Source organism: Fistularia commersonii, chromosome 18, assembly GCF_037954325.1.
Source record: "Fistularia commersonii isolate RoL2024-O1a breed Wild chromosome 18, RoL_Fcom_v1.0, whole genome shotgun sequence".
NCBI classification, from domain to species: domain Eukaryota; kingdom Metazoa; phylum Chordata; class Actinopteri; order Syngnathiformes; family Fistulariidae; genus Fistularia; species Fistularia commersonii.
In genome coordinates, this window is record NC_141301.1 from 2,794,884 (window position 1) to 2,815,696 (window position 20,813).

Below are 20,813 nucleotides of genomic sequence, written 5' to 3' on the forward strand. Positions count from 1 at the left end.
TTGCAGAACGTCTTTTTGACTGCACGGCCCAGTACATGCGATAATAAAAAAATTTGCAATTTGCTGCAAGCAGATCACTGAAGTTCTTTTTTTCCTGAATGAGGACTAAATTTCCGTATTTTTTCCGACTTCGAAATGTTTTTATAGCTTGCAGAAATAGATTTCCTTTTCGGTTCATTAATTTCCTGACTGCAACATATTTTTCTTCAACATAAAAAAGATACCTGCAGTGTTATCTACCTCTCAGATGCCAGAAGGGGTTTTGTGGCTCCAGAGTTTTCTTTTCTGCGGGAAACGGGTCTAAACATCTCTTTGAGCGTTTAAGGTTGCCGACCCCTGATTTAATGTTTTTATGTGAGACGTCTATAAGACGTGTGTTGTTTGTTCGTCCGTATATGATAGGTGAACGGTTGAATGGCCGGTCCAGGGTGAATGAACCTGCCTCTCGCCCAAGATGGATAACTTCTATTTGCGCTTGGGTTTCTATTCCTGGATCCATAGGGACGTGTCTCGTTGACAGAGGTTATCTGCGCGCCCCTAAACAAACCGCACAATTAGGCCTTCGCCGACGACAGATAAGAACCAGATGCCCGACGGAGGAAGAAGACCATCGAGCCTGGTGAGCTTCGATAAGACAATACGCGTCCGTCGCCATTTCTCTACGAGCGGCGCTGCGGCTCTGCACGCCTCTTCCAAGGCCATTCTGACAGAAGACAGAAGGGAGCAACAAAGAACACTTTTAACAACAACTCCTCTGGTGATTGCCATATCCTAAGTCCCTTACCCAACCTAAAACACCTTAAAGTCATACGTCAATATCAAGAAATGGAAGTAGAAAGGGGAGAGCATGATGATAGTACAGTAAAATATGAAAATGACACTGGAAAAAATTGAAAATGAGAGAGTAGAGGTGATACACAGGGACCAAACCATCTCAGTCATCACTTTGTCTAGGTCATACATGTCCTGCACCCCTATGACAAATTCTTCTTTCTATTAAATCATCTCTCCTGCCTGATGGGTCCACCTTAAGCAACCTTCTACCCAGATTTTCACCATGATTTGGATATGAGGAGTCTTCATGTCTAAACCATCTCAGTCATCACTTTGTCGAGGTCATACATGTCCTGCACCCCTGCGACAAATTCTTCTTTTCCATTCATCTTTCCATTAAATCATCTCTCCTGCCTGATGGGTCCACCTTCAGCAACCTTCTACCCAGATTTTCACCATGATTTGGATATGAGGTGTGTTCATGTCTAAACCATCTCAGTCATCACTTTGTCTCGGTCATACATGTCCTGCACCCCTTTGACAATTCTTCTTTTTCTTTGGGCTTTTCCCTCCATGGGTCGCCACAGCCAATCAACCTTCTTCATCTAACCCTGTTCTCTGTATAACTCCAACTGACTTCATATCCTCTCTTGATACGTCCATCAATCTTCTCTTTGGTCTTCCTCTAGACCTCCTGCCTGGCAGCTCTAATGCCAGCAGCAGTCTACCAATATATTCACTGTCCCTCCTCTGTACATGATGCTAAACTCTTCCAACGTGCTCACAATCAAGTTTGCCCAACGCTTCAAGCCGAAAAGCGCGAGTTCAGGATGTCGACCCCCCTCTACATGAATGTTCAGCCTGGATATATGTATGTTTGTGTACATGCTGTGCGTTTGATAATCAATAAGATCCACCAGACTTCTCTCCCCGCACGTTGATTTTCAGTTTTTTTCCGCTGTTATTTTCTTCTAGGAAACTCCAGCCCGGCTAACGGATACTTTGAGCGTTAAATCCGACACTGATGGACCCGGCTCTACCCCCCCCGGCGTTCACGGCCCCCGAAATAAACCCTGGTGGTTGTGGATGTCACGGGGCCGAGGCATGAGCGTCCCCGCTATTTCACACGACAAGTCTGACACCGCCACGATCGTGATCGATAAAGGTTTATTTTCATCCCAGATTCTGAAAAGGTACGGCTGCAGCTCGAAGATTACTAACGGAGCCATGGATGATCGACAGCTGCCGGAAAATCATCAAGAGCGGCGATTTTAGATGAGGAATTGAGTCGGCTAGCAAGCTAATTAGGTACTTAATTAGCACGCTACTTAGCCTAATGACTCGTTTCATTGAGATTGTTTACGCTATACAGAGGAGAGGCTACGCGAGCAACACTGATAGTAGCAGGTGAAGACAGAGCACACACACACACTATAAGTAGTATTTATATATATGTGCATATATATGTATACATAGAGTTAAATATACTTTCTTTACGCATATATATGCATATATGTATATATAGTGTGTGTGTTTATATGTATATAAAAGAGTATATACAGTATTTGTCTATCTATTGATATATACATACAATGTTTATATATAGTGTGGTGTATGTATATGTGTATATACACATGCATGCGCATGAACACACACACACAGCATATACAGTATTTCTGTGTCTATTCATACATACATACAATGTTTCTATCTTTTACAGTATATATACAGCTTATATAGCGTGTGGTGTGTATGTATACACACACACATGTGCACACAGTATATATATATATATATATATATATATATATATATATGTACTGCTCAAAAAAATAAAGGGAACACTTAAACAACACAATGTAACTCCAAGTCAATCACACTTCTGTGAAATCATAGTGTCCACTCAGGAAGCAACACAGATTCATTTTGACTTGTTTTAAGGACATTACATCAAAGTTGGATCAGCCTGGAGTTTGTTTTTACACTTTAATTTTGAGTGTGATTCCTAATCCAGACCTCCATGGGTTGATACAATTGATTTCCATTGATCATTTTTGTGTGATTTTGTTGTCAGCACATTCAACTGTGTAAAGAGCAAAGTATTTCATAAGAATATTTCATTCATTTAGATCTAGGATGTGTTTTTTAAGTGTTCCCTTTATTTTTTTGAGCAGTGTATATATATATATATATATATATATATATATATGTGTGTATATATATACACATACACCTGTATATGACACAGTATATGCAGCATATATATAGTATATATATTAATGCATGCATATGCACACACACACACACACACACACACACACCCACACACACACACACACACACACACATACATACATGCAAATACCAATTGGTGCATGTGCCATCTGGCCTACTTTTTTATGGCGGGTTTGTTTTCAACATATCATTAGCAAGGGCTATTTGGTTGAAATATAAAATATATATTCAAAACTGGAACGTGTGAACGGGGGGAAGCGTGAGCGTGCTGTGAACAGTGGCAAGCCCTCGCTTTGCCGGCACGTTATCTCTTCGGAGTCGCTGCCGCAGGAAGTCTCACTCCAGTAGAAGTTGTGATATAGAAGAATAGAGGTGTCAATAGAGGTGTCAATGGTAATATAGCAGCTGAGGCTACAGAAAATCTGTATATGTTCTTTTGAGAGCTTGGCTCTCATGACAATTTAGCCGTAAACGGAGACGAGATTATGGTTGTCAGGTGGTGATAATCTAATTATCCTCTCAGACCTTTGCTTGACTTTTCAAAACAGGGCCAAAGGTTTCCCCTCCTCCGTTGCAGACCTTCATGCAACCCTGCTCTAAATGAAGACCAAGAGCGCAGAGAGATGGGACCTCAACATCTCCATGAGAAGGTCAGACCGCCTTCTCCTCTAGAGACGGGCTACCTACAGGACGCCATTCTATGATTCTATGCAGACTTTCTATGTTTTATGTGCTGGAAGGAGCTGTGTTTCTACCTTTCTCATGGAGATCTTCCGTGAGTTGTGCATTAGGGAACGAGGGGGCGTATTTGCAAACACTGCTGAATTGTATCCATGTACCTACATATTGAACAGACATGTATACTTTGCCTTCTTTTCCATTCGGCTTTTCCCATCAGGGGTCGCAAAAGCGAATCAACCTTCTCCATCTAACCCTATTCTCTGTATCCTCCTCTCTCACACCAACTAACTTCATATCCTCTCTCATTATGTCCATAAGTCTTCTTTTTGGTCTTCCTCTAGACCTCCTGCCTGGCGGCTCCACCTTCTATCCAGATCTTCACCATGGTTTGGACATGAGCAGAGAAGTGTTCATGTCCCAACCATCTCAGTCATCACTTTGTCTCGGTCATACATGTCCTGCACCCCTGTGACAAATTGTTCTTTTCCATTCATCTTTCCATTAAATCTTCTCTCCTGCCGGGCGGGTCCACCTTCAGCAACCTTCTACTCAGGTCTTCACCATGGTTTGGACATAAGGAGTGTTCATATCTAAACCATCTCAGTCAGTCATCACTTTGTCTCAGTCATACATGTCCTGCACCCTGTGACAAATTCTTCTTTTTCTTTGGGCTTTTCCCTCCAACGGTCGCCACAGCCAATCAAGCTTCTCCATCTAACCCTGTTCTCTGTATCACTCCTACTGACTTCATATCCTCTCTTGATGCGTCCATAAATCTTCTCTTTGGTCTTCCTCTAGACCTCCTGCCTGGCAGCTCCAATTCCAGCATCCGTCTACCAATATATTCACTGTCCCTCCTCTGTACATGACCCAACTTTGTACTGTACGCAAAAAGTACAATGAACTTTTTCCTTTTTTTTTGCACTGCTTGCACTTAGTAGTCCCTGTACTGCTCTGTATGCCCTTTGTGCTGTTTTTATCAACATCTTTGTATTCTATATTTGCACTCCTATATTTTTTTTTTCACTGTATGCTAATTATATATCCAGGCACTATCATTCATTACCCACAGGCGGGGTTCCCCCTGTCGCCAGTGAATCACAGGGTCACACATGGAGACCTCCAGCAATTCACCCTTTCATTGATACGTCACGCTCACAGGTCATGTAGAGACATACTATCATTCACTCACTCATTCATAATCCAACCAGAGACCTTCTAGCTGTGAGACAGAAGGGCTAACCACTGGGTGGTTGTGATGCCTAATGCTAAGCTTACACAAAAAGACTTCCACGGGCACAGATAAAAACTGAAGTCTTACTGGAGTTGTGATGCGCAACAAGTATAAGGCTTTATACAGATCACGCTTTTCCTTGTATTGGGTTTACGACACTATCAAATGTGTTTGATATTATTACAAGTCTTCCAGTCTTTACGGTGACGGAACACGATCAACAAGCAATAGATGAGCTGTAACTAAACCGGAAACCTGGAAGACAACAACGGCCAGAGCGGTGTTGGCGGCAGAGACGGTATTCGTTGGCGGTATGGATGAACGGGAACGGCGAAGGAGGTCCCGATCAGTTTTGGAGCGTCCGGAAAGAGGAGCTTCGACTCTCCAAAGTATTGACTCTCCACCGAGTTGAGAAGGAAAAGTGGTGGAGTGAAATAGTAAAGGCTCGGGGAAAACATGGCAAGGGGGGAATAATTGCTGATAGAATCTAGTTGTAGTCTTGTAAATAGTGACCCTGTAAGACTGAAAGTATTTGTAAACTCTCAGTTTCTATTGAGTGAGCAGGTGTGAGATGATAGTTTCCCTCGAGTCTTTTTCAAATCTTTTCAGTCTTCCGATGTTTTTATCCTATATATTGTGAATTTAGTCCGCGGTCCAATGAATTACTTCAAATCCACATTACTTTCCCCCAAATAAATCAAAAAAGAACCAGATTTACAGTAATTCAAGACAAATTTTTCCCTCTCGACGCGGTTTTGTGTTTGCGCGAAGCGTTTGTTTCACAATCACGACTGAGGGAAACAAAACACACAACACCGTCCTTCTAATTTTTACTCCGACGGCCAAAAGCAGAACAAGGCACCAGTCAGTTTCAGCTCAGGCGGCAGAATTTTGGCTCCTCACGCACGGATAACGTGAGAGTTCAACTTTTTTTTTTTTTTTAAATTCCCCGCTCGGACCTCGAGCTATTCTGTCAGATACGTTGCGCCACTTCGCCCGGCGGCGCCAAATTTAACCATTCTTGACCTTTTCGCGACTGATGAAGGGAGCCACGCCGGGCCTCCATTGTCCGACAACAAAACACTGGTGGGTCGGCGGCGAGAGCTCGAAATAATCGCAACAATGACAGCCGCTGTATTTATAGTTGCAGAGAGACTCCCGGCTTGCAGAGCACCGGCTGCTTTGTGATTAACAGGAAGAGCTGGAGAATAAACAGCACTTCTCCTCGCCGGGTGAGTCACGGTAGCAGATTTCATTGTTTCCCCTTCTGCTTTGTTTAAACACCAGGGAGCTCCGTAACGTCTGCTAAACTGCAGGGGGAAAACAGCGGAGAGAGTTAACAAAAAAAAAATAAAAAGAAAAAGAAAGTTTTTCAAAGCGAGCGCTGTCAGAATCGGGAGCCGAGAGGCCTTCGGAGGCCCGGGTCACCGGGTCGCCTCGCATCTGCTCGGTCCTTCCTGATTTTTAAAGAAAGAACGGCGAAGGCTGAAGGGGGAGCTCACGGATGGCTGCCTCGGCCCGCTTAAAAAACAAGCACGGCGAAAAACGAAAATCTGCTTCTGAATGCAATGCAGCAGGTGAAACTGTTGTTTTTTTCGTTATCACACATTTGAGTTTCTAAGAGATCGAATGGCACGTCCTTCCTGCCAGAGGAAGCGCTTCCTTTATACAAATAAAAAAAAAGTAAAAAAAGAAAAAAATCATCTCCCATGTCAAAGGCAAAACAATATACACATATTAAATTACATTATATTACATTACATTGCATTTGGCAGACGCTTTTATCCAAAGCAACTTACAATAGAGGACATAGGGACTGGAAATACACTTGCAAATACACGATGCACAGGAAATATAGAGAACAGTAGATTTACTGAGATTACTGAGGTTTTTTTTTTTTTTTTGGGTTAGGGTTAGGGTTTTTTTTTGGACAGAGACACACAAATGCACACACTCACACACACACACACACACACTGCATAGCCTAACTTGCTGCCAACCTGATCTGGGGCATCAGCGCAGTAAAAAGTCCTGAAAGAGAAATATAATATAACATAAATAATATAAATATAACATATAATTTATGTATATATTTTTTACAAACAATTCATTGGTATTTAAAAAAGCATAAATGTTTGCATGAAAGTCAGAATTAGAAAAAAGGGACAATTGGGGCGTGCATGGGGTAACAGCATCAAATTGTGAACATCTAAGAATGAAAAAAATAAAATAAATAAAAAAATAAAATAAAAAAAATAATTTATTTATTTACAATGTATTTATGCATATACATACACACATATATATGTGTTTATATATACATATATATATATTTATTTATTTTAAAACAATTTACTGGTATGTAAAAAAGCATAAGTGTTTGCATGAAAGTCAGAATCAGAAAAAAGGGACAATTGGGGCGCGCATGGGGTAACAGCATCAAATTGTGAACATCTGAGAATAAAAAAAATAAAATAAAAAAAATACAAAAAAATTATATAAAATTTATTTATGCATATAAATTGCAAAAAAATTGCATAATATGCGTAAAATGTATATAAATAAATTACTGTACAGTACAGAATTGTGGCATTTGTAGGAATTGTAAGGTTCTGCAACCAGAAGGGAACCACTTGAAGTCCAGCTGCAGGATGTGGGACGGGTTTGTTAAATATTTGAGCGTTATGCAAGTAGAATATGGCGCAGCGGTTAGCAAGGAGCAGCGCTTGTTTAAATCTGCAGAGAGACGTTGGCCCTCACAAGAAGAGGCACATCTGTGCTACCACTACCTCATTCATTCACAGTCATGTCCTTATCTATATCTATTTATTATCCTTATTGTTGTCTTTATGCTTTTAATTATCTCCTTTATTTATATTTACATTTATTGTTATTTTCGTGAGATCTTTGACGACATAGCACAGGGTCTCCACTATGAAGCAAGGGGGAAACATGAATGCAGAAAAATATCGCCAAATCTTAAAGGGGGATAATCCTAACTCAGATTTGGGAGAAGATTTATTCTAAAGCAAGACGACGACAACCCCGAGCCGAATTCTGCAGAGCGTCCGGGTCAGAGCACAATCCAGAATTTGTGGATGAACTTGGGGGAAAAAAAAGGGCAGTTTGCGCTTGATAATACTGACCAGAAGGGAGTGAATACTTATTTACTTGACCTGATCCAGTCAAAGTAATGATTATTTCTTAGAAACCTGCATTTTTTGTTTATGTCAGTTCTAATAAAAAAAGTTCTATGAACCACGATTTCATGCAAACAACCAAGATGGGGTGAATTTCTTTTTTTTATATAGTCGATATATTACTACATACTTTCCTTTTCATAGAAATTGTACGCCAACTCTGACTTTCTCATCTGGGCTGAGTGCGGTTTGCACGTAGCATGGAGAAAACAAAACAACCCGCTCCATGGCCAGGAAGTGAAAATACCAGCGTGAAGAAACAAGAAAATAGGGTCGTTGGCCCTGAAGTCTTTAACTTCGGCCAAGTTTGAATGGGAACCCCAACCGGGAGGACTAATTGGCATACATTTTTTAATCTCTGTCTCATAGTAGAATGTGCTCAAAAACAATTTATACAAGAAAGTTTAAGCGACGGGCGCAGCCTTTTGTTTTACTTGCGCAACGCATGCTTGGTTGATGTGGGTTGCATTTCCCTCTACAGAATACGGTAATAATCCCACATCGTGACGCTTTTGGGTGCGATTTCCAGAAAGGGGCCGACGCTAGGCTACACAGATTTTCCAGCGAACAAAAAGAGGAGTGGGAAATTGCTTGTTGACATACACGATTTCCCAAGAAGTCGCGGCTGGGTTCTCTCCGCTTCTCGTTTGATGCGTTTAGCCGAGCTAAGCTGCTGTAAGAGCTCGCAGCTGCTGCTAGTTTAAAATCGAAGACTGAAGCCAAATGCCGTGCCGACAGTTTGCTTTCTTTCGAAAGACCGGGTTAAGAGCAGGAAAGCGGAGGAGCCTGACGACGAGTCACTTGGTCAGTCGGCGCGGCGGTCCGGAAGTCTGGAGCGAACAGCTCTCTCTCTGTTAGCGTAGCGACGCAATTGCAGGACGCACACCGGTGAATTCAGCTGACTCTCGCCTCTTCATTTGGACACTTATAAATTTTATACCAACCAAACTACTGTTTTTACACAGCTGGTATGAATACTGATCAAATAGGACTGTAACGTCTTGGTACCCGGGGATCCCTTTAATAGTCGCAATACACGAACACGGGAAAAATGTTTCGTTCATTAACGTAAACACTTATGCTGAGACTGATGTGAGAGTATTATTATTATTTTTCCTATTTTATTTTTTTCTGAGCCACCAACCGATAAAGGTTTTTGCTTTGTCTCTTAAATTAATTCAAAGAACGGAGCGGTTTCGAGTGACACGTGCCGCCGCTTCTTTTATACTTTCAGACAACGAAATAACCCGGGAGGTGCAATGTTTTTCTGTGGAAAATAAATACGATTTAAAAATGATTCGATTAACCGAGTCGGTGCCGGCTTCTCGCGTCTGACTCCGCGGATGATCTAATCCAATTAAAGCAGATTACATCACAGATATGAGTGTTTCTCGTTTGGATTTAATAAAAACGCTGCTTGCGTTCGAACGTTGGATTAGACACACACACACACACACACGTGGGCACACACACTTTGGAGTTTCATTGCTTTATTAAACCTGAACGTGGAGGAGGAAGCCAGGATGAGCGTTGGGGGCCTGAAGGGTGTGTGTTTATGTGTGTGTGTGTGTGTGTGGAGGGGGGGGGTGTCTTCTCTGAGGCTTCCAGATAAAGAGCCACTTGCGGCCCTGGGCTTCCTCAATAAAACACATGGCGGGGGAGATATGTGGCGTGCGGGAGGTGGGCGGAGCCTAAGCCGCAGGATAATCCATCCCTTATGTGTCTGTTGGTGAATCAGCACCATTATGGTTTTGTTTTATGACCCCGAGGGTCTGTAATATCTATATCCTGTCGCCCCGAGCTGGAAGGCCCCATTGTTCTTCTCCCCGATGACGAATAACTCGATCGAAATAGCGCCGATAACCTTTTTTTTTTTTTTTTTTTACGCAAACTTCCAAAATCAAAATAAAGCTGGGCGTTTCATGGGAGGGAATGTCGACACGCAAACACACGCGTGTATTTGCAAGTGTATTTGCAGTCCCTATGTCCTCTATTGTAAGTCGCTTTGGATAAAAGCGTCTGCCAAATGCAATGTAATGTAATGTAATGTAAGCCGTTTCTCGTTTGTTAGGTCTTTTCCCTCCAGTCACGAGTCGGGCTTTTGACAGGACGCCGAAGCGTGGATTAACGCTGATTTCCACTTCCCGATCGGCCTTTTTACGAAATCGGGGATGAGTCACAGGTGCCGCGTCGACGCCTGCTCAGCACAATCTAATAAACCCAAGTGATAAAGATAATTTCGTCTAACCTGCTTCTCACAGTTCCTGTACATCGCCTTTTGCCCTCCGCGGGAGCGTCTTATCGGTGAGACCCCAAAGCGTTCGGGGGACGCGGTGAAGAAAGGGGGGGGCCGGCTCTCCTGAGAAAACACAACGGCCGGCGACTGGTGTGTTTACACCCCTTTGAAAACCTGGACTTTAGCTGTTACTTCCTGTGTTTGTGTGCACGCTGCGCTATTGTTTTAGGGATCGGCGGAGAATTAAATTAACGGATAATGGATACAAAGTGCACTTTTCGATTTCTGATGACCTTTTTCTTTTAACACCCCCCCCACCCCTCCCCGCCGGCAACAAATTCACTTTTTATTGGCCCCGTCGACGAGGCCCCGGGAATGTTTATATTCAGCGGTTTGTCAGCGGGAGGAGGCCGATAAGATATCAGAGAGACGTCAACAAAAGGAGCCATTGTGTGTTTTCTGTCATGACGGGAATGTCTCTCGCCCCTGCGGATCAAATTCCCGTCAGACGGCGCCACCTACTGGATGATGTGTGTGTGTGTGTGTGTGTGTGTGTGTGTGTGTGTGTGTGTGGAGGGATCTGGCACTGGATCACATATATCAAATATACTGCTCAAAAAAACATAAAGGGAACACTTGAACAACACAATGTAACTCCAAGTCAATCACACTTGTGTGAAATCATAGTGTCCACTCAGGAAGCAACACAGATTCATTTTGACTTGTTTTAAGGACATTACATCAACGTTGGATCAGCCTGGAGTTTGTTTTTACACTTTAATTTTGAGTGTGATTCCTAATCCAGACCTCCATGGGTTGATACAATTGATTTCCATTGATCATTTTTGTGTGATTTTGTTGTCAGCACATTCAACTGTGTAAAGAGCAAAGTATTTCATAAGAATATTTCATTCATTTAGATCTAGGATGTGTTTTTTAAGTGTTCCCTTTATTTTTCTGAGCAGTGTAATATAAAAAGGTAGAGAAACTATGAACATCAAGGACAGAGGGTGTTTGGACTGGAGGAAACGGACGTCAAACCGCTGGCCGACCCGCCGCAGACCCCGCCTCCTCGCCATTAATACTTCCTGTTCCCCCCCCCGACAAGATAAACAGGAGCTTCCAGACGGCCTTTGTCAGCCTGGAATGTTATCGCCGGTAACCCGATCGGCGGGCGGCGGATCGGAGGGCCGGGAGACTCGGTTTTTTGTCCAAAAAAAAAAAAAAAAAAAGGTTGTGTCAGGAGATCAAGCCTGGATTCCGCCGCGTGTGCGAAAAAAAAAAAACATTTTTTTTAACCGGACGCAGAAAACACACTGACCATCGCGGGAGCGGCGGCGGGGAGACGGGGACGGAGGGTCGGGGGTTTTCACCGCTGCAAAAACATCTTCTCCACGCCATCCATCCAGTCGCACGGAGATTCTTCCTCGAAGTCCCTGTGGAGAGGGAACGGGGTCAGACGCCGTTCAACACGTCGATATTCTTGAATACGAAGCAAGAATATAGAGATTTAATCAGATAGATAAGGAGTATCAGTGGCGTTCACTAAATTAAATTTAGCCATACAGCGCGGCAAAGTCTGCATGTTACATTTAGCAATACATTGTAGCGTGAAGTGTGTAGCCAGTCGGCTAAATTAAGCGAAAGAGCAGCAAATTAAAGCGGACGAATGCACTTAATAAAACCACTTTTTTACATTACATTACATTACATTTGGCAGACGCTTTTATCCAAAGCGACTTACAATAGAGGACATAAGGACTGCAAATAACACTTGCAAATACAAGAAGCACTTTATTTCTTTGTGTTCACTTTTATCGTGTATTATCATCTTTTATAAAGTATTCGTTATTGATAAAGTACATTTTTCACATAACCGGATTACGGAAAAGGATTGATAGTGTTTCATTTCATTTAAATGGGGAAATTCAATTTGATATATGAGCAAATTGAACCAATTCAACAGGCAAGTCAAGGTATTACTGGAAATTTAATCCACCGTTTCAAGGGTCAATAAAAGCACCTTCATTACGAAACGATCGTGTCGTGAGATCTCACACCCTTTCAGAGGCAGTGTGTGTGTGTGTGTGTGTGTGCAAAACGCTGCTCGTCCCTTACGTGTCTTCGTCGTCGGAGCGTGGCTGCAGCCGCTCCTCTTGCGTGGTCACGTCCTGCTCGGGGCCGTCGGTGTCGTCGCCCCGCTGAGCGAGGGGTCCCGCCAGAGGGTCGTCACCTGCGGGGACGGAAACATCAGGCGGCGCCACATCGGGGTCTCGTCCGAGGCGACATGGAGACCCAAATCCAAGCGAGGAAACAGGAAAACCCACCTCCTCTGCGGATTAGATAGGTTCTGAAGGACCGGCTGAGCGTGGCCCTCTCCAGCAGGCTCAGGAGCTTCTCCGGAGGGTTCACTTCCCAGCGTCTCCTGGATGGGACGTTCTCCGAGACCTCGCACACACCTGCAACCGCACCAACACGCCCGCGGTAACGTCTGCACAAAACCTCTTTGCAACCGTTACACCTAAGGTTTGGGAAAAGACGAGACGATTCCTGAATCTACCTCTATCTCTATCGAGGGCAGCAAAAATAACAGCAGCGGGTGACTTTCTGCCAGCAAAGATGGACGGTGGTTTCATTAGACGGGCAGGGAAAGGTTTAATCGCAATAAATCAGTTATTTGAAGGAAGAACTCTGAGCGCTTTTTCACAACTTCGGGCAAAATACGACATTGACTCTAAGGATTTTTTTAGATATTTTCAAATTCGACACTATTTGATGACACACAAAGAATGGGACGATATTAAAGAAGCTTCAACTAATTTTGAACAATATTGGATTGAGATAGTTGAGGACAAAATGAACATTAAAACTACAATATCAGATATATATGGCAGGATACGTATGGACACTTTAGTGGACACACTGGATGTGAAAGCTAAGTGGGAATTGGAATCTAATGACGTGATTGCAGATGGAGAATGGGAGAGTTCTTGGTTGCCCTGGCAACAATGTTTAAGCAGCCCAACATGGAGGGAGTTCAGCTGGAAGTTAAGAATAAGGTATTTTAAAACTCCCTTCATAATAGCTTCTTATGATGGTAACTGTTCTCCCCTGTGTTGGAGGGGCTGTGGCATAACGGGGGACTTTTCCAACATTTTCTGGGACGGCCCTAAACTGATGAAATTCTGGGAAGAGGTAAAAAAAAACAAATAAGTGAGATTTTAAAATTAAACAGACCAATGGATCCACAGCAATTTATTATGGGTACAGCATCAACAAGCGATTTAAGGAAAAACCAGGTGTTTTCGCTTAGAGTTCTTCTATTAATTGCACATAAAATGATCACAGTAAACTATTATCTCTATTTGACTGAGTTAGATGTTTTTTTTTTTTTTTTGTTTGTTTTTGTGTTTTGGTTTTTTTTTCGCTGCTAGTGAGGAAATAAGTGACCTACAAGGAATATTGTATAATGTGTATCTTCTTATGAGGTTTTGTAAGAACGTGTGTGACTCTGATAAGGAACCTGTTCTAATAAATGTTCAAAAAAAAAAAAAACACTTTGGGAACTCCAAGCCCAGTTTCTCCATTGGTAAATTTGCTTTGAATTTACTCGGGTCACTAATCTACACTTAGCGATGGAGTTTCTTATGTTTAGGAGCAACTGGCTCCGGGAAATATGCGGTCGTAAGCAAATGACGACATGACCCAAGACAGAAAAGTTCTAAGAACTAGTGAATTTGGACTCAGGAACAAGCGTCATCCAGGGGAACCTTTTAGTTTTGTGTTCCGACAGGCAGCAAAACAAAGACACAGACAACATGGAGAGCCGAGGGAACGAACATGAACTTCCATGAACTATCGGATGGGTTGAGATGTTTCAGCTCCTCCCTGCACTGATTCGCCGTTCGGAGAACCCTGCCTTTAGCTAATTCTGGTCAAAATGCTGATGTTCCAAACTCCCAGGCATAGCATAGAGCTCGGACTTCTTCGTCGCTCCCTTTCCGTTACTTCACGAGAAAACAGTTGACCAGTGGTTGCGATCATTTCTACGAAAACACCAAGAAGTGTCTTCTAATGTGAGCCCGCCTCAAAGTAGGAGCTAAGAGGGTTCTAGGAACTTGGTCCAATGGGTCTCTGGTTCCTCCAAGGATCAGTCTAGTTTCTGGAAAGGTTCTAGGACAGGGGAGGGCAATTGTTTTGGCCCCATTTCTTATTTAATTTCTATGCACAGGCCAACTAGGTTCCATGTAAATTGAAACAAACGAAAATTGTAATTTAAATATTTACATTTTTTTGGGGCATTTTATTTCAACTTTAAAATCATCAATGATCATATAAATGTTTTGACATTATTTTGTATTTAATCGCCCATACAAAATTAAACAAAAGGGAAAAAAATTAGGAGTTTCTAAATTCAATCTTGATTGAAAATACTTATTAAAATATTCATTGAAAATAAAAAAATGCCCAGGTCTGTTCTAGGAGCTGCAAAAAAGTTCCTCCAGTTGGAGAGGAGCTAACATTGCAACGCTTCTTTGGGTTTCGAATCCTTGTTTTATTTGATTTTCACACGATCCTCCATATTTTTTCCAACTGTTCGTGTCTGAGTGCTATTTAGTTGGGATCGTTCTGGAGACCATCCCGATCTTTACCAGATTTCGGGAGCCTGTCTGCGTACCTGCAGGAGTAGAGCCGCCGCCGAAGCCGCCGCTCGGCGCCGAGCCGTCCGACGACGCCAGCGTTGCGTCGGCCAGCTCCCGCAGCGCCGAGTCCCCGGCGTCCACGGACCACTGCTTTCGAGGGCGGGGCCCCACAGCGCCTGAGGGGGGACAGATACATTCAGGACTGTCTCTCTTCCTTCATCCGGTTCTCGCCGGATGTGATTTTCCCAGAATATCCTTCTGAAAACACAACCGAGAAGCAACCTTCGAATGTTGTTGTTTCCATTCCGCTCTCCTTCCCCGGGAGATTGACGACCTCCTTCCCCTCTCCTCCGTCCCCCGCCGCTGCGGTCGCCCTCCCCCGTCCCTCCGTCTCTATCGCCTGTAAATCAAGCGCACGAGCGACGTTTACGGCCACCTGAACCAACAGCCGTCCGTCAAGAGGTCAGATTCCGCGTCGGGGAGGTCGCGTAAATCCCCGGGGATGTCACCGCGTCTCCGGAGCATATCCGCCGTGTTTGATTTTTTTTTTTTTTATTTTACCTGGCGGGACAGATGAGGACGCAAGAGTCCGGACGCCCGGTGGGAGGTGAGGATGGTGCGCAGGGACGGCCTGTCCCGCGGGCACGTCTTGAACATCTGCTTGATCAAGTGCCGCAGCTCGTACGGCAGGTGGCCGGGCAAGGGGGGGTACGCGCCTCGGCACACCTTCAGGATCAGGCTCTTCCAGCTGGGTGCCTGGAACTGAACGGGAAATAAGAAAAATCTGCACGCCGAGCTATTTTAAATAGGCCTCATCCTGCAGCAGGAGATAATCACAGAGAGCTACACCATCAAGAGTGGACGCATCAACGACGTGATGGGTGGAAAATGGTTTCACGTCAAAATCGCCATCCTTTTCACGCCAAAAGAATAGGATCTCGTTTCGTTTTAACAATCACGGGTTCGTTTTAACAGGCGCTGTTATATCGGCCTCCGTCGCCACTTCGAACGCGACTCAGAACCATGAAGACTTTATCACCAGATACGCGGCGAGCGAATGAAACCCCTGATTTTCCCCGGCGGAGGTTTTCATTTCGGTTCCACTAATCCATTATTTCTGATTATACAAATTAAATACTTGCTCTTTTATTGAGGAGTGAATGTTGGTTTGCTGGTTTTTGTTGGTTTTTGAGGGACTGGAATCAATCCTCGCTGTCACTGAGCGAGAGGCGGGGTTTAAGCCTGACCGGGTCAACCGTCAATCACTCATTCATTCATTCATTCATTCATTCATTCATTCGTTTGTTATCTATAATGCCTGTCCTGCACTCACGGTCGTGGAGGAGACGTTCACCATTCACGCTCTTATTTACACATCAGACCAGGGGTCTCAGACTCGCGGCCCTCGGAACAATATTTTGTGGTGCCCTCCCTGAAATCAAATCTTTGTGTTCTCACATAAATCTGGGGGTTTTATACAGTGGGTTTCAAAAAAAAAAAAAAAAAAAAAGGCCGGGGAAAAAATGGAAAAGTAACTTTGCAATGTATTTTTTTGCTTCGAAATTTGAAAAGAAAATGATTTTTTGATTAAAAAACGTCTAGCGACATTGATGGACGATCTTTTCTTCTGTTATTGCTAGAAAAAACAAAAAAAAGCATTGTAAAAAGAAAAAATTAAAAAAATTGATTTAATAACCAGAATAGCCTTGTAAACATTATACCTCCACTTATGCATGAAACCAATCAGTTTTCTAATAAATTCTCCCATAATGACAAGATTTTCTCTTTTAACTCAACGATATTTTTAGGGTGTAATTTCATCAATTCTTTTTTAATATTCATTTTTTAATATTCATTTGTCATGTATTTTTTTGAGGAACAGTTCATTACATATAAGGACTTTTATAATTTACCTGTTTACCTCTTTTACACTAAAACAAAGGAGCATGCACGCACACAGCACAGAGCGGGAAATATGAAGAACTGTGAACAAACCCTCAAGAGACACCACGGAAAAATATTTAACCGGGATAATAAGAAAGGCGATGAGAGACGGAGATAATGAGACCAACGAAAGTCACCGGAAAGCCACGACGAGGAAATATGACGAAAGTATTGCAGCGATCTTGCGGGAATATTAGCGTGAGTTCTGTTTTCCTCCTGGCTGTGAAGGTGTTTTTGGAGTTGCAGGGTGGAGCACGGAGAAAGAAGATAAGTGAGGCCACGGTTGTTTAATTGTGTTAATAAAGATAAGGTTTGTCAACCGCCGTATCGTCATTGTTGAGCACGTCCATGCGGAAATTACAGTATGTAGCGCTTGGCTTTACTGTGATTACGGGGAGAGACAAGGAAAGTGTCTAAAAATGTTGGCAGCGGACAGCATGAAGACAAATAAATGAGGGCGTCACCTAAAGATATGACTATTACGTTAGCTGTTTGAGTTTTTCCAGCAAAACACGCCGAATACTGGCAACAGTCATCCGGCTTTGTGAAAGCTACTTCAACAAACCAGCGAGCATTGTTATGTCAATAAAGTCATTCCTTGTTGCAAATTGATCTAAATTTCTTTTTGTTTCTTTTCTCTATGTTGTGTCGAGGTGTACATTTTAAAGAGAAATTATACTATTTATAGTTGCGGCGGAGTGGGGGGGGGCACGAAATGTTTTCTTGCAACGGAAAATAATTGAGACGCACTGATGTAGACAAACATTCACACATATAAAGGCTACTATTCACTCTCTCATTCAAATATAATTTTTGATGCATACAGCCGTTCACTCTCATTTATGTCATATAGAGATGGAGAAAAAAAAATCACTCTCATTCACACATTAAAAAGACAATTCGTTGCTGTGTGTTTTTGGTCCGAGCGTGTTTTGGTCTCCAGAATCCGGAAGCATCTGCCCCTCCCAACAGAAAAAAATGTACAAAATTCCCGAATGGTTTTTGCCCTGGACACGCTCCTGTCCAGGAGATGTTACGCCTGTTTGGAAATATCTGGGAGGTTATCGAGAGCTTTAAAAGGACTCCACGTGGATCTTTCTTTTCGTCATATTTGAGGACCACGGCAGGGTGGTGGACACGTACCGGGTGGCGCAGGGCGCAGAGCTCGTAGAGGACGCAGCCCAGGGACCACACGTCACTGCGGGGGAACACAAACACTTAGTCGTTTATTCCAGACGTTCGTCATCGGGGGGGCGTCGAGTCAACCCGAGCGCTCTGAGAGGACTTGACTGCCGGTATGTTCGCTGACACTTCCAGCCACACAGTTGGCTGCTGGAGGGGGAGTGTGGTCACAGGTTTCGCTGGCAGAGAGAAAAAGGCGAGCCCAAAACTGCAAGCAACCCCACACACACACACACACACACATACACACACACACTTGCACGCTTTCCCCGGGAGCACGTCATGTTCGGGTGTTCACGGAAAGAACATTCTTGTCAGCAGGGGCCAAGACCTGTCAGTCCTCAGACAGGAAGTGATATTACGGATGAAGAAATGCACCGTGGCCTTTTGATCAACATACCAAATGAATACTCTCTTATATTAATTATATAAAAACAATATGTGATATTTTCAGTGATAAGCATTAATCAGAAGGGAAAACATATATTTAATTTGAATTAAATCACCTAAAATGTGATTAGATAATAATAACAATTCTTCTTTTCGCCACAGCAAATCAACCTTCTCCATCAAACCCTATTCTATACATTTTTTTTTTGAATATTTAAAAAAAATTCAAAATTGTATGAAAAAAAAAAATTTTGAAATGAAATCTACAAAATCTACATCCAAAATGTCTGCAAAGGGAGATCATCTGGATATTTTTCTGTCTTTTTCCTGGTTTGCTGGTTTGCATTTTCCCCAGGACATATCAAGCATACAATATCGGCATGACAGACACACACACACAAGTGCGCGCACACACTCATACAGGCACACACAAACCTACCTTTTATTGTTATATGGCTTGTTTTCCCAGATCTCTGGAGCAACGTAATAAGGGGTTCCGACGTACGTCTGAGCGAAAGCCTCAGAACTACGATACAAAGTGAAATTACACTTCAAAAAATGGTGAATTATTGCAAAAAGGCTTCATTTTGAGGGGGGGGTAGTTGTTTACCTGTTAAGAACACAAGCTGAGCCAAAGTCTCCCAGTTTGATCGTTCCGTCATGTGTCAGGAAAATGTTCTGCGTCAAATGAGACAGAAAGACAGAAGAGACGAAATGCTGAGAAATACAGCATCTTCTTCACGATTAAACACAGAAAAACAAAATAATGGACCTCATGTTGTGGCTCATTTGGCCCTGGAAGTGTAACAACACTTCGATCAGAACCAAAATATCATTTATCAATGGGAATATGAAACAGACATTTATCACAATGCGTATCACAATGCGTGCATTTATTGTGAAAGTCTTGCAATTGCTTTTCATTTCAATTTTAATGAAAAAAAGCTTCCAAAATTCACATTTCAAAGAGTCGTTTAAAATGTAAGTGATAGCAAATAATTATCGATCCATTGCTATCGGGATCCAACATGTGGCTTCGAAGCCCGGGTTAGATGACGAAGCTAATTATATGCTTGCTCTTCCACAACAAAACCAAGTCACATCATTCAACATTCCTTTACCTTGGACTTTAGATCTCGGTGCAAAACCTGCTTATCGTGTATATGCTTTGTGCCTGCACACATCTGTCCGAACCATCTCAATATCTGTGAAAAAAAGACAACCAAAGGAAAAGTATAAACGGGACTGAATGGCACAGGGGGTGGGGGATAACATGTAGCCATTCGCCCTACTTCGTCAACACCGAAGTGCGTGGTTTTCTGTTGCCGGATCCTCTGGAGAAGGTCTCCTCCGCCGCAGTACTCCATCACGATGCACAGGAGGTCGTCAGCTGAGCAAACACAATAATGCTCTTTATTTATTTATTTTCAATACAACCCAGACACTGATAACTGCATGTCACCAGAGAGCAAAAAGGCATGTAATGAGCTTAAATGGAAAGTGTGTGTGTCTATGTGTGTGTGTGTACCTTCAAATGCCTCCCTGAAGGCCACAATATTAGGATGTTTCATTTTGGACAGCAGGACGGCTTCTCTCCACGAATTCCCCGATTTGGACGGATTCTATAAAAATGCAAATAAAACATAGAAGCGGGTCTGTTATGCAAAAGAAACAGCATCCGTGTCTCTGTGAGACTGGTACCAATCTAATATGTTATCAGCATGGTGCAAATAACGTTTCCATATCCAACCCCAGGCTGTGACATAACAGGCTGGATTGTAATGCATTCTGTTTCTTCTCTGCAGGGTGGTGCAAATCCAACATGCTTTAATATTAGGATAGCTTATCATCAAATAAAATATTTCTCCATGAGGGATCCAGCACCTGTTCCATCGTCTTAACCCTGTAAATCCGAGTGCAGTGTAATGATTTATCTCCTGCATACTCACCTTTGGTAACTGGATTTCCTTCAAGACATATTTTTCCCGAGTATTTTGACACTGGACTAACAGAGCCCGACCGAAAGTACCCTCACCAATAACTGTCTGGAGCGAGTACTTCTCCATGGACACATAAAAAGCCCAAAGAAGAACAATAGAAGGTGGAAACAAAAGCAATCAGTCGCAAAGGGCCTGCAAAAAGCCGGGCTTTTCAGGGTCAGCTCAGGTAAAGACTAATGTTTTCTTTCAGATATTGAAGCCATTCCGCGAAAACTTGGTGTTTGGAGCAGACGCGTGTGGCGATGCGGTCGACGGATACTTCCTTGTTATTGAATGACGTATGAGTGACGTAGA

At 43.0% G+C, this 20,813-nt stretch overlaps 1 protein-coding gene across 1 annotated transcript; it reads right to left on the reverse strand.

Annotated features, from left to right (window-relative positions):
* Positions 1–6,818: 6,818 nt before the first annotated feature.
* Positions 6,819–20,758, reverse strand: nek3 (NIMA related kinase 3). The gene is made up of 14 exons (XM_086164145.1): positions 20,469–20,758; positions 20,048–20,141; positions 19,812–19,909; positions 19,641–19,724; positions 19,130–19,197; positions 18,959–19,045; positions 18,091–18,145; positions 15,565–15,765; positions 15,286–15,403; positions 15,039–15,179; positions 12,688–12,819; positions 12,479–12,593; positions 11,682–11,796; positions 6,819–6,955 (listed from the first exon to the last, which is right to left on the reverse strand). Exons 1-13 carry the CDS (start codon positions 20,583–20,585, stop codon positions 11,730–11,732), a joined length of 1,377 nt encoding a protein of 458 aa, XP_086020271.1. The 5' UTR covers positions 20,586–20,758; the 3' UTR covers positions 6,819–6,955; positions 11,682–11,729.
* Between the last annotated feature and the right edge of the window lie 55 nt (positions 20,759–20,813).

What these genes read in the sequence shown, in the direction of transcription:
- nek3 (XM_086164145.1), bottom strand. Translation starts at nt 20,585, where the DNA reads ATGGAGAAGTACTCGCTCCAGACAGTTATTGGTGAGGGTACTTTCGGT. An exon ending in CTTCAGGGAGGCATTTGAAG is followed by an intron (nt 19,910 to 20,047) that starts GTACACACACAC and finishes GTGTTTGCTCAG; the next exon opens with CTGACGACCTCCTGTGCATC. An exon ending in CGCACTTCGGTGTTGACGAA is followed by an intron (nt 19,725 to 19,811) that starts GTAGGGCGAATG and finishes TTTTTTTCACAG; the next exon opens with ATATTGAGATGGTTCGGACA.